General features: G+C 39.2%; 1 protein-coding gene across 1 annotated transcript; it reads left to right on the top strand.

The window, feature by feature from the left end:
* Positions 1–326: 326 nt before the first annotated feature.
* Positions 327–11,507, top strand: setb (SET nuclear proto-oncogene b). The gene is made up of 8 exons (XM_071904266.2): positions 327–541; positions 5,633–5,690; positions 5,789–5,931; positions 6,900–7,003; positions 7,090–7,203; positions 9,368–9,538; positions 10,200–10,334; positions 10,483–11,507. The coding sequence occupies exons 1-8, from the start codon at positions 472–474 to the stop codon at positions 10,501–10,503; spliced, it is 816 nt and encodes a 271-aa protein (XP_071760367.1). The 5' UTR covers positions 327–471; the 3' UTR covers positions 10,504–11,507.
* The last annotated feature ends 1,136 nt before the right edge of the window (positions 11,508–12,643 follow it).

Here is a 12,643-nt window from a genome sequence, read left to right as displayed (position 1 = left end):
TGGAATAACATTGTGAACAGGCAGACCACGAAACTGAACCTGCTGACATGACATCTTTGGCACATATTCCATCAGTTACAGCCTACTTCAGTGTCTGTGAAGACTGCAGGTAGTTCCTCCTCCCTGGCTGAAGCTGAGAGCTGAATCAGTGCTTCTTGCTGAATCAGTGAGTTCAGCTGCTGTAGTGTTTAACTGTAATGAAAGCCTGGAGGCTGCCGGGCCTCAGCTGAACACCGCCAGCCTGTAGCTTTAAATTCCAGTTGCACACTCCAGCCAACTGGGGGAAGCACAGCACTGTACATTTACCACCGACCGCCAGAGAAACAAGCGTGCGGAGCTGCTCTCATTCCTCATCGTGGGGTTCAAGGCACGCACTCTATGCAAGGTGGAAGTAACTTTTGTCCTCTCGGAGAAGAGTTATAAACCACTCGGGATTAAATCTGGTTAAAAGAGTGACGGCAGACGATAATCATGTCGGCCTCAGCGGCGAAAGTCAGTAGGAAGGAGAATTCAAATCACGACGGAGCGGACGAGACCTCTGGTAACGTTAAGGAATGGCGGTTATCCCTGTACAACGCCATCTTCACTTGTTTTCGTCGTTTTTTCTGTTATTTTCAGTGTAGTTTCTTCTTGTCTTAACAGGTTGAAATGGTGTGTGGCACTGAATTTAGCTGTTCATGCATAGACCTGTGGGCAAAACGCTGTTGTGCAGAATTGTTCCACAATTTAGCATGCTAACGTTAGCAAACGCTAACTATTTAGCCAGCATGGGTGCTGGTTTTCTGTTGGTTAGCTAGCTGTTAGCTTACATTAGCTACTAGTTCATGTTAAGGAGGCCGTTATTTGCCTTGCACAAGTTCATTGTAGCATGCATTTAGCATAATTTGCATTTATTCCCCAATCAAACAAATTCGGATTTGTAATTATCTATCGTAGAAATCGCTTGCAGCCATACCCTGTCTTAGTGTTTGTGGCTGGAGCTATTCAAACATTATTGTTTGCACACATTGTTAGTGCACTGCTGTCTGTCTCTGTCCCTACTTTAAGTCAAGAAGGGCCGACCAGCGATAGCTATTTAGCTTACCATGCTAGCCTACTTGGCTTTTGTGTGATCCGCTACGACCAGGTTAGTAGTTGGACAAAATGTAAACAAGCGCCACTAACGCTAATACGCTTAGATAGCTAAACTGTTACTATTTAACGATGCCGTCGGTGTTTATCTGTGGTTAAAACGGACAGTGACGCATTGATGAACATCGCTGTATGTTAATAAGTGTGTGAAGCCGATAAAGGTTTAAAGTGAGTTGTCGTCGAACCCCTCATTCAAACCAGGCCGCCTTTAGCAGCAACAGGAAGCTACAGACTGCGGGAGGCAGACGGCGGACTGCAATGAATTCACTATGAGCCACCGACACCAAACAACTGACTCCGCACAGCACTAAAGTAACGTTACAGCGTTTAGCAGGGAAAGGGCCGAGGTTACGGCACACAAGGCTAATGAATTGTTTATTGTGCACTTACAACTCAAAATTGTTAATGCCGTATTGAAGTCAACGGGGTCATTATTAAACATATAAACGTTGCATTTTCTAACAACAAAACGTTAGGGGGCAATCGATTGTTATTGTGAGCAAGAGTTAAAAACAAAATTTACATCTTGGCTTATTTTAACATTTAACAAGGAAATGGGAGAGGTTAGAGTAGATGGATGCATGTACACCTCAAATTTGTTGCAGTTCTACTTTATAAGTCAGAAAGTATGGCAATTTGACTGTTTGCCATACTGAAATTAGTACATGCATATTAACCTTCATTTATATTGCACCTTTTAAAATGATTTACAAAGGACTGTAAAACTGATTAAAGGAGTGTCATGAAAAGTTATGAAACAAAAATGTAAACCATAAAAGGGAGGATAAATTAAATATTTTTAATTACATTAAGAATTAACTAAATTAACAATTTGTTAATTTTAAGAAGTGATATAAAAGATGATACAGATGGGGCTTAATAGAAAAATCCATCCTAGAGCACTTTAACACTGTAAAAAAAAACAGCTCATGTTTGGAGTACCAAGTTACCAAGTGAATTGAATCAAATATAGGGGGTATACAGGTGATGAACACACAGAAATTGGCTGCAATATGAGTGACAGTTTAATCTACCAATGATAAGTGTGTATTGGGGCTTTTATCTGAAACACATGGGACACTCGATGTTTTTGGGGTCACTGATATGGCAAACAACCATTTTAGGTATCTAAAAGGCCACACAGCCTCTACTGACAGGAACAAAAAAAAAAGTTAGTGGTGATGGGTTTGCCTTTTTTCATTAATTTTTATTATCTGGCCTATGTTTTAAAGCGCCGAATGTGCAATTATCTTCATTGTTCAAACTAGGGCTGACGATATGGCCTGAGATTCATATCACTATATACGTCACATTTACCTCGATAATGATAAACGAAACAGTAATTTGTTTATTTTTCTAACCCCGGTGCAGAAATACTACATTCACCATTAGCGTCATAATGTAAAAAGTATGCTTTTATTTTGAAGGTAAACCCACCTTACTTCCAGTCATATTCTGTCCTTCTGTAGCTGCGCTTATATGTTGAAGTAAAACCACTTCTGGTTTTATTCTGTCCATCTCTGGATGGCTTGACACAGCTGATTATACACTAGCTTTGCTACTTTGAAGCGGGTTTCTCACTTTAACTGAAGTAACACTCATGACACCGTGTATGCAAAGTTGGCTACTTCATTGTAGTGTATTTACCGAACATGCCGACATGTAGAAAATAGTTCAAACCAGGCTTTGAATTGGCCTGTGAAAAGCCCTGTTGAGAAATGATACACAACATTTTCAGGGCATACTTTAAATGTTAATTGTTTTTAATAGGCGGAATGAATGAAATGAAGTGTAGTGAATTTCCCTTTCATCTGACCTTGCATTACCCTCATAAACAAAAGAAAATGCAAATAAGATGCAAACAAGATTATAGACAGTCATGTCAACCTCAGGCAATAGAGTTATGTCTTTATAGCGTAGCATCAAATGGGTAATGATACATTTACTAATTAAAGAGTAACTAAACTCCAGACCACTTTTGTGGGGTTGCTGCCATTTAATGGTTGTCTTTGGTGCCAGGTGATGTCTGCCAGGTGATGTCACAGGTGACATCACCTGGCACCAATAGCAGATGGTTATTGCAATAGCACAGTTAACCATTAGATGGTAGCTAACCCACAAAAGTGGTCTAAGGTTTAGTTACTCTTTAAATTTTGTACAAACATAACAAAGGTGGACTGAAAGTTACCAGTGGAACCTCTTACTTATGGGCTGCAATCGTTGCATTAGATGGGCTAAACATCTAGCCTGATTTATTTATTCGTATTGCAGGCCCTATTTTGGCTGCTTTCAAAATAATTGCATGACAGACAAATGTAATGAAATGTAATCATATTGACTTATTTTGAAATTGTCTCAGTTGGTTTTAGTATAACATTAGACAAGTTATTTTGTTTGAAGTCTTGCACAAGTGGGATATTATAAATGCGCTATTCCTCATTCATTTTAATAGAATGCTGTCACTTTGTGTTCATCTCACCCTGTGTTCACATTTATTTTGTAATGCATTTATGTTGCTGCAAACTACATGCTGAGCTCCTGTGGTTGAGACTTGTTGATTAGGTGCGCTTATCAATTGTAGTATTAAAACACATTTTCATTGCAACTTTGATTTCCTGATAAAATGTATTCATCACAAAAGCAGCACAAGAAAGCAAACAAGAAATCGGGTACAACAGCATTTTGTTTGATGCATGCATAATCAGTGTTCAATTAGAATAGAAAATTCAATCCATCTGCAACAGAGTGATGCAGTGATAACAAATTCTCTCATTTGCATCTCATCTCTTCTCCATCAGAAGCATTAAGTGCGACTGAGGGTTCAGGGCGCCACCTTGGGGTCGGCTTGTGAGACCCAGTTCCTCGATGGAACTGGGTCTCAGTTCACCACCAACCGGCTGGAAACCTGTTTGCCTAATTGATTCCCAGTTTTTTTTCACTGCTTTTTTTTTTTTTTTTAAATGGAACAAAATGCACAACTCAGTGTTGAATTGTCTCACTGTCCGTTCCTCTCTGGTCTGCTGTGTGAGTGACTGAGGCGTAGTGCAGCTCAGTCTGTCCGTTCTCTGCAGAAGAAGAGATGGAAAGTGTGGTTGCGTTTCAATCAAGAGTCTAGTCTGTCCTCTTTGTTGCTGTGCTGCGATGAGCGCAGCAGCTGTAAGGAAGCTGCTGCCGTTGAGCAGAGAACTGAACACACACTTTGCTCTCCAGGAACACACACACTCCTCACCACGTCACATCACAACCTCAGTCACGCAGTGTTCAGTTTGTGTGGGTGTAGGTGTTTTTTCTTTTGTTTGATTTGAATGGCCATTTTTTGCCTTTATTTGATAGACACAGTAGATAGACGGTCGCTGAGCTTTAGCGGTGCTGCCCAAGAACTGCTGGCTTCTGTTCAGCTGTTTCTCTAAATGAACCACAACATTAATCTTAACAGTAGTACTAGTAATCACCACTCCAGTGTTTGTTCACCTCACTGGCATCACCTCTTCTCTGACTGAATTTAAAGGTATCCATGTCGGTGATCCGCTCCAAGTTTAGTTCCCCTAATGCCTCAGTCAAAATGCTGCAATTTGACATGGGCAAACCAGCGCAAATATGTTTCAGTACGACTTTATTATGCGGTATTATTTTACAAAGTAGTGGTCATTTGAACATAAATCAAAAAATGTATTACTAGAGATAAAGTTTCCACAAACAATAATCTGATTTAGCTGGAAAATCAAAAAGCAAATGTTTGGCGAATTTACCATCAGTTGGAGTGATAACAGCAAGTTACAATGGTGTGGCAAAAACGTAATCTGAAAGTGTTTATATTTTTCTATACTGTAGACCATAAAACATAATCTATAATCACAAAGCACTTGTGTTTTATTATGACTTGCAGTGTTTCTCACAGGTTGTCAGTTTACTTCAGCAGCATCAGGAGGGGGGGGGGGTTATTGGCAAGTTATTGATGACATTTCATTTAGTGAGCCCAGTAACTCAGATTTTTTCAGGCAAAAAAAAAAGTCTAGTATAGTAGTATAAGCTAATGGCATTGAAACATTAGTTGACTATGATTATTGAGGGTGAGGCTACAGAAGTGTCTCTCCATGCAGTTTGTGTCGACACAGACACAGCGTGACTCCAAGGAGCAGCGATCATAAACCCAGTGCTTTGGCTTCAAAACGGCCCTTCAGAAACTTATGGGTGACGTCACACTCACTACGTCCATCTTTTTTTACAGTCTATGGTCTGGCAAGGCTCTCTGGTGAAAACATTCGCAACAACAATCATAAGGCCAAAGACAGCAGCACGCTATTTTCAAGTTTTGTTTGCATGAATTCACATGAAGGCAGTTGGGTTTGCTGTTTCTGTCTGGTAGTCGACACTGGTGGGTCAACAGCATCCTTAGTTTCATTGTAACTTGGCATGAAGCCACATGGTTGTTGTTGGCAGATGGAGGTTTGCGGCTTTTATTCCAAGAACCCAAATTTAACAAGTTTAATTTCCTTTTCAGAAAAAGAGCAACAGGAAGCTATTGAACACATTGATGAAGTACAGAATGAAATTGACAGGTAAGCTGGGATCTCATTCATCAGCAGTGAAACTAAAGATGAGTTCATGGTGACACATTTTTTTTGAGTGACTAATTTTCTGGTGTCTTTCTCCTCAGATTGAACGAACAGGCCAGTGAAGAAATTTTAAAAGTAGAGCAGAAGTACAACAAATTACGCCAGCCATTCTTTCAGAAGCGATCAGAACTCATAGCCAAAATCCCAAACTTTTGGGTCACAACATTCGTCAACCATCCACAAGGTAAATGCCGACTATGGTCTTTTTATTCATGTGCTGTGTTTCTCAGTCTTATATAATTATTAAAAACTTAAGTCTGAACAAATGAAGTTTGTATGTGGGCTCTGTTAAATTATTTTAGCCACATTATGAGGGAGCATAGCAGCCTATCAGTGTATTCAAGTGGCTAAATTAAAAAAATGTTATGCCTCGAGTCAACATAAATCTTAAAATTTCTTGGAACTGGACAAATGGCAATGAACAAATTGAAAATCAGTTTACAATAGGGCTGTAACAATATCTGCAATATTGCATTAATGGTGTGCTACCTGAAGAATAAACTAAATTGAATGAATAACCTAAAATTAAGCCAAAAATAAGGATTATTTTGTGAAAAATTAGACAAAATCTGTCACACTGTTGGGACTTTTCAGGATGAATTATCAATGTCTGACCAAGCTGTAATAAGCCTTCCATTTAAATTCACTGCGACTTGTTTTTGTAAACATTTTATAATCTGATAATACCATTTTAACAATTAATTAAAAACTACATATCGGGCAGGAAACTGAACATAAACAAAGGTCATTATTTGCTTAAAGGTTATAGAATTGAATTTCCTGCCAGGGGGACGTAGATGTTCAATCACAACTATTAAGAAATTGTTGTTGCCAAACATACGGTAATTGTAACCATAGAGGCCTGACATTCCTTGAAATAGAAATGTATTAACGTCTATAGAGCAAGTCGTAAGATGAATACATTTATTTACAAAAGCTTGATGTTTTACAAACTTAACACTAGACAGTCATGTCAACTGACAATTATCATAGTTAAAAATTGTGTGTGTGTGTAGGAGGGTGCCGATGAAATATGCACTGATCCAAGTTAAACAAAGTACATGCATACCTTTTCTTGTAAAAATGAATTTGTGTTCGACATTGCACACACAGTAATGAGTGTGATGTCACTGACTGTTTTGTGGCCTGTAGTTTCAGCTCTTCTGGGGGAGGAGGATGAGGAGGCACTTCATTACTTGTCCAGGGTGGAGGTCACAGAGTTCGAGGATATCAAGTCGGGATATAGAATAGATTTTGTGAGTTGTCATTTCTACTTTGTATTTGAGTACATTAAATGAAAAAGTTTGCAGAAAATACTAAATGCTGACACATGTCTTTTCAGTATTTTGATGAGAATCCTTACTTTGAGAACAAAGTCCTCTCCAAAGAGTTTCATTTGAATGAGAGCGGGGACCCTGCTTCCAAATCCACTGAAATCAAATGGAAAGGCGGAAAGGTTGGTTTGCATTTCTCTGTTTGGTGTATTTGATTTTACAAAAAAAAAATGTGTGTTTAAGCCAAATCTGTGTAAAGCCTGTAATCTAAAGGTAAAAAGCATGATACAGAAATTGCCATCTGATTTTTACCATTAGATGTTAGGCTTTACACAGATTTGGGTTTGGTGTCTAGTTACTCTGTAGTATTACAACCCTGTCTCATAAAATTTCATGAAATGAGCACAAACATTACGTTCACAAATTAGATTATGTGACAGTAGCACAAATTGGACAAGCCGATTCTCCTGTGGAAAGTTTACCTGACTGTTAGGTTCAGGCAAATACAACAACTTTGGTTATTGTTAGGGTAAGGTTTTGGTTAGAGTTGACCGATGGAACGGGCAAAACGTGTATTGGGTTTGGATATTGTTTTTTTTTTTGTTGTATCTGTGATCTGAGAAATTATGTTTTCATTTGGTCTCATTGGATACTTCTGCTGGTTGATACTTGGTCATACAAAATTGGTGGGAAAAAACTCACACTATTACCGGGATAGAAAGTGAAATTGTTTACAGACATTGTTCCTTCCCCAAGTCTTTTCCGTCACATTTTCAAGCTGTCAATAACAATAACAGCTGTAACCTGTGTTATTAGAATAGCGTGACTCAATGAGTGATGATTTTTAGATTGGTTGAAGTAGCTTATGCAGCTAGCTAGCTACAATATTAATATTTATGCAGCCATATGTTGTGAACTTAAATCTAAATCCTTTGTATTGTGATCCGGGTTTGTAACTTGACCCATGATAAAGTGAGTGCTGATAATGCGAGGCTTTCTGATCTCCCGTCTCTCTTCAGTGTGTTGATCCATGCACAGTGCCTTTTGTCGTCCTCGCGGCTTCGCTACACCAGATGTGTTTCTGTTCCATCCGTTGGTGTTGGAAGCGTTACACAACCATTTATAAAAAATAAAAAAAAAACGATGCTATCAAAGCTCAAACTAGATGTGCTACAGTTGCTAAATATAACTTGAGTTGTTAAAATAAGCTAAACTAGATCATTTTGTTAATTTATCCATAGGTAAAATGTAGATGAGTGCAGACCGCGGGTCGAACAATAACAGACCTGGTGTAGCAGTTTAACATCTTATGCTGCAACCGGGCCACAACAAGTTTGGATATGCAAATGTTGCGCATGCTGTTTTGTATAGGTGTTAGGGAATGTAAACATTATTATTTTTGAGAATGTGTTTGTCCCAGTCCTTTGAGAACATCTGACCACACAACACCAGCCACGGGATTTTTTTAATCCATGATCTCCGGTAATCAAAAGCTGTTTTAAACTTGAAAACCACTTGTCACTTCCTAGTGTAAACAGCTGACTGGATGTTTTCACTCGTCTCCTAGCAACACAAAATCCGACACCACACAAGTAGCTTTGTCAGCAGCAGTACTGACAATTTAGGCAACTTCTGTTTTTCCAAATCCAGTCATACAATAAGTATTGAGGCTTGTATTGTACGAATTGAGATCCAGTTCCGACTAAAGGGCATGCTATACTTTAATGAAAATGGTGTCTCTGCACATAAACTGACACTCAGACACGTATTTGGGGTTGAAAAGGGTCTCAGCGTACGAGAATCTCGACTTTGCGTCGAGTCTACGCCAAGTCACGCACTCTGATTGATTGATCATGACGGCATCGAACTCTTCAAGCTCCAACTTAAGTGATCGGCCCAACTCTAGTTTTGATCATAGTTAAAGAGTAACTAAACCCCAAACCCAAATCTTTGGTGAAGCAGATGTCACCTATACTCTATAGAGGGTGACATCACCTGGCACAAAGGCCAGCCAATAGCAGATGGGCAGTTCAGTACCCTAGTTTTCTTTTATTAGGTGACAGGCTTCACCAAAGATTTGGGTTTGGGGTTTAGTTACTCTGAAATAAAAAAGAAATTCACAAACAGTAGAAAACGTGTTGTCAGGAGATCTCCACACCTTTACTTTCCACTGTGCATTTCAGTGTGTTTTTTGCACTATCCGAATTTTACGACATCGTGCTCATTTCACCAAATTTCATGAGAGGAGGCTGAATGTCGGTTTTCCTACGATCCAGAGAAATAACTCCATATTATATATATATATCTTGGCCTAACACAACGCCATGTTTCCTCTGCACCGCTCAGGACCTGACGAAGCGCGCAGGTCAAACGCCAAACAAAGCCGGGAAGAAGAGGCAGCACGAGGAGCCGGAGAGCTTCTTCACCTGGTTTACCGACCACTCGGATGCAGGGGCCGACGAGCTGGGGGAGGTCATCAAGGACGACATCTGGCCAAACCCCCTGCAGTACTACTTGGTAGGATGAAAACCTTTTACTTTGTTGTCGTCCATGATGGATATGATGCAGTTTGATTTATTACGTATTTATTGTAGAATTGATTGGTACTACACTGTCTATGGGAAGTCCTTAACCTGAATTGATTCTGCTGAGACATTTTGATCATCATTCTGGTTTTGGATGGACAGTTCTATAGTCCCACGGTCGTAAATGCTGTTCTACACTACTAACTGTTCAGTGGTTTACTGCTATTGGGCCAAGACCAGACTGACCTTCACTGAAAGAAGTATGAATCGTTCAGTTTACTGGTTTTGGATGATGCTAAAATGTTTTCTGATTACATCAATTACAAAACCAGAAAGAATGATGCCATTAATTTAGGCGGAAAGTTCCACTGTAAAATGTGAAAGACTATAGTAGGCTTGGGCGATATCCAAATTTTAATTTCGCGATACTGTCATGCCAAAACCATTTTTTTTCTCTATCACACGAAATATCGCGATATTCACGAAATATCGCGATATTCACGAAATATCAAATATCGGCCCAAGTTCAGTTGAGTTACGCTGTTTACATCAGCACCTCTAAGATGTTGAAATACTCAAGTTTTATGTTTTAACACTGGAATGCTTTGGCGTGTTAAGGTTGAACATGTGTGTCCTGTGTAAATGTCCACAAGGTCCCCGACATGGAAGATGAGGAGGGTGACGGTGACGACGACGACGATGAAGAGGAGGGCCTGGAAGATATCGACGAGGGCGATGAAGAGGAAGGGGAAGACGAGGACGAGGATGGCGACGGAGAAGATGGAGAGGTAAGGAGGTTGAAGTTCACCGGGACTCGAGACCAAAAGACCGGACTCAGTCGCCGTCTTGTGGTATTTAACTGTTGAGCCAGTAATTATAATAATGATGGATTAAGACATTTCCTTTCATATTAATGTTTAATATTTTGTGTTTTAGGACGACGGCGAGGACGACTAAACTTCAAAACGACGTTTCGCCCAACCCCTTTTCCCGGCCCCTCCCCCATAATCGTCCTCCAACCCATGGGAGCAAGATACTTTATTTTGTTTATTTTGGGGTTTCTTTTTTTTATGTATTTTATTTTTTTATTTTTATTTCGTGCCGTCCGCCTGTCCGTCCTCTGTCCCTCCGCAGCCACGGCCTGTCCATGACGCCATGCCTCAAGACCAGTCCATAGTTCCAATAGTCCACAACGGGTCTACGGTGGGTGGGGTGGGGTGGGGTGGGGTGGGGGGGGGAGGGATCTGTCGCTATCTGGAAGTCTCACCTATCATCCTTATTCCACATCTCCCAAAGACATGCAAAAGAATAAAAAAAAATTGTAGCATTCTGCACGTCATCCTGCGTAGATTTAAATTAAGTACAATAGCAATTTCTATGTAAGATATGTTGAAGTTGTGAGTTCAATAAAAATAAGCCATGGTGCAGTGATAACTTAATCATAGCATCTTTAGCCACTTTTATATATAAATGTATATTATAATATATCCAGTGGTGGGGGGTTACTAAGGCTTACTAGAGGTTGAGTTTCCCTTTGTGACTCATTGTACTAATGGAACTGATTGAAAGCACCAGCTTGTTCCTTTCAACCATTGTAAATGTTTTGGGTTCTATATCTTGGTATGACAGTTGTTATTGTACACCGTTTAATGGGGTGGTGTGGTGGGGCGGGGCATGTGGGGTTTTTTCGACACAGACTCTGGATTTGCGTTAATTGAATTTTCATGATATTGTTTTTTCAGACACCCAAAAAAGTTTGAAATTTACATTTTTTATAAAAACAAAACATAAAAATTGTTCTAATTTTGAGCTTGGCCTAACATTTTGAGACGGGAGAGAAAAAGACTTCTGTAGAGTCTCCCCCAAGGAGGCTGCAGTGTTTCTCCTGTTCCACTGGAAACCTGCTCACATTAAATTAAGTGTACCAGTTGCTTTGTTACAATAAATAAATGTATACACTATGTTTGGAGTGTTTTCTAAACAAAACCGATACAAATGTGAGAAGATTGTAAGATCCAGCAGGAGAGCTTTACAGATCTGGATTCTGTTATGTTCAAATGTAATCTACAAGTTAACCGTTTTTATGAAATTAGAAGATTCATAGTTATCGTTAGTGTGGATAAGCCTACACTATGCTTTATTATGTTTTTACCACCCTACCAACACTTGGTCAGTCCTCAAATTAGTTCATTGACTGTCTTACATGCACTTTTTAAATGCTATACAGTGAGGTAAGAATTATCTAACGTCAAAGCATGTATTTATAGATAAATGTGAAATTGAAAAGCCTATTGGTGGATGTTTTTGATATCTTACTGACATACTTTTTACTCTAAGCTGCTGAAAATAATAGAAAAGTGAGGGGGGGAAGTAAACCATTACTTTTTTTGGAACCAAAACCCCACAGCATTCATACATTGTATGTATTTTTGGTTATTTGATGAACCAAAGTCATGCACATTAAATATAGCCTATTCACATAGCTTAACATAAAGCCCTAGACAACATGACAAATCAGTGCTTAAGTATCCTGTTATAAATTAAGAAAGAGGTAAGGTTAAGTCACAATTCTGCAAACTGTTGAAACAACTCTTTTATATTGTGTCAAAATTCAAAAATGTATTAATTTTATTGAGAAAATTCAACGCACGCTACTTAGCTATTGATTTGTCATGTTGTCTAGGGTTTTTTTGGGGGTTTAGTTTATGTACACAAATAATACAAACATTGACAAAAGAGGGGAAAAAGCAGACTGAAAATGAGACAAACCCTTATAGGGACTTAATAAGAAACATTGCACCTCTCCAAAAAAGAGAAAAAAATCCAAATGACAAAGTCACCAGTGACATCAAAAATAAGAATGGTATAAAAAGCAACAAAATGGATAAGTAAGAGTGAAGAAAGATGAAAACACTGAAGTGCAAACTGGATCAATGAGCTGAAACAGAATGGAGTTGCTGGACTCCAGACATGAGAGGAGTCACATCAAGAGGAGCTGCAGACACATGGCTTAAAAACACATGATGACTCGTGTACATGTATGTTTTAGCACAGTAACAGGTTGTGGAAGGGAGTAGGCCTATATGTGTGTCATATA

The sequence above is a fragment of the Centroberyx gerrardi genome, chromosome 2 (assembly GCF_048128805.1).
Source record: "Centroberyx gerrardi isolate f3 chromosome 2, fCenGer3.hap1.cur.20231027, whole genome shotgun sequence".
NCBI classification, from domain to species: domain Eukaryota; kingdom Metazoa; phylum Chordata; class Actinopteri; order Beryciformes; family Berycidae; genus Centroberyx; species Centroberyx gerrardi.
The sequence above is the reverse complement of the archived record's forward strand: the minus strand, read 5'-3'. Positions and strand labels throughout refer to the sequence as shown.

Bases quoted from the DNA above. Each gene is read 5' to 3' on its own strand.
- setb (XM_071904266.2), top strand. From the start codon at position 472: ATGTCGGCCTCAGCGGCGAAAGTCAGTAGGAAGGAGAATTCAAATCAC. The intron at 542-5,632 runs GTAACGTTAAGG...TTTCCTTTTCAG, and splicing joins CGGAGCGGACGAGACCTCTG to AAAAAGAGCAACAGGAAGCT. The intron at 7,204-9,367 runs GTTGGTTTGCAT...TGCACCGCTCAG, and splicing joins TCAAATGGAAAGGCGGAAAG to GACCTGACGAAGCGCGCAGG.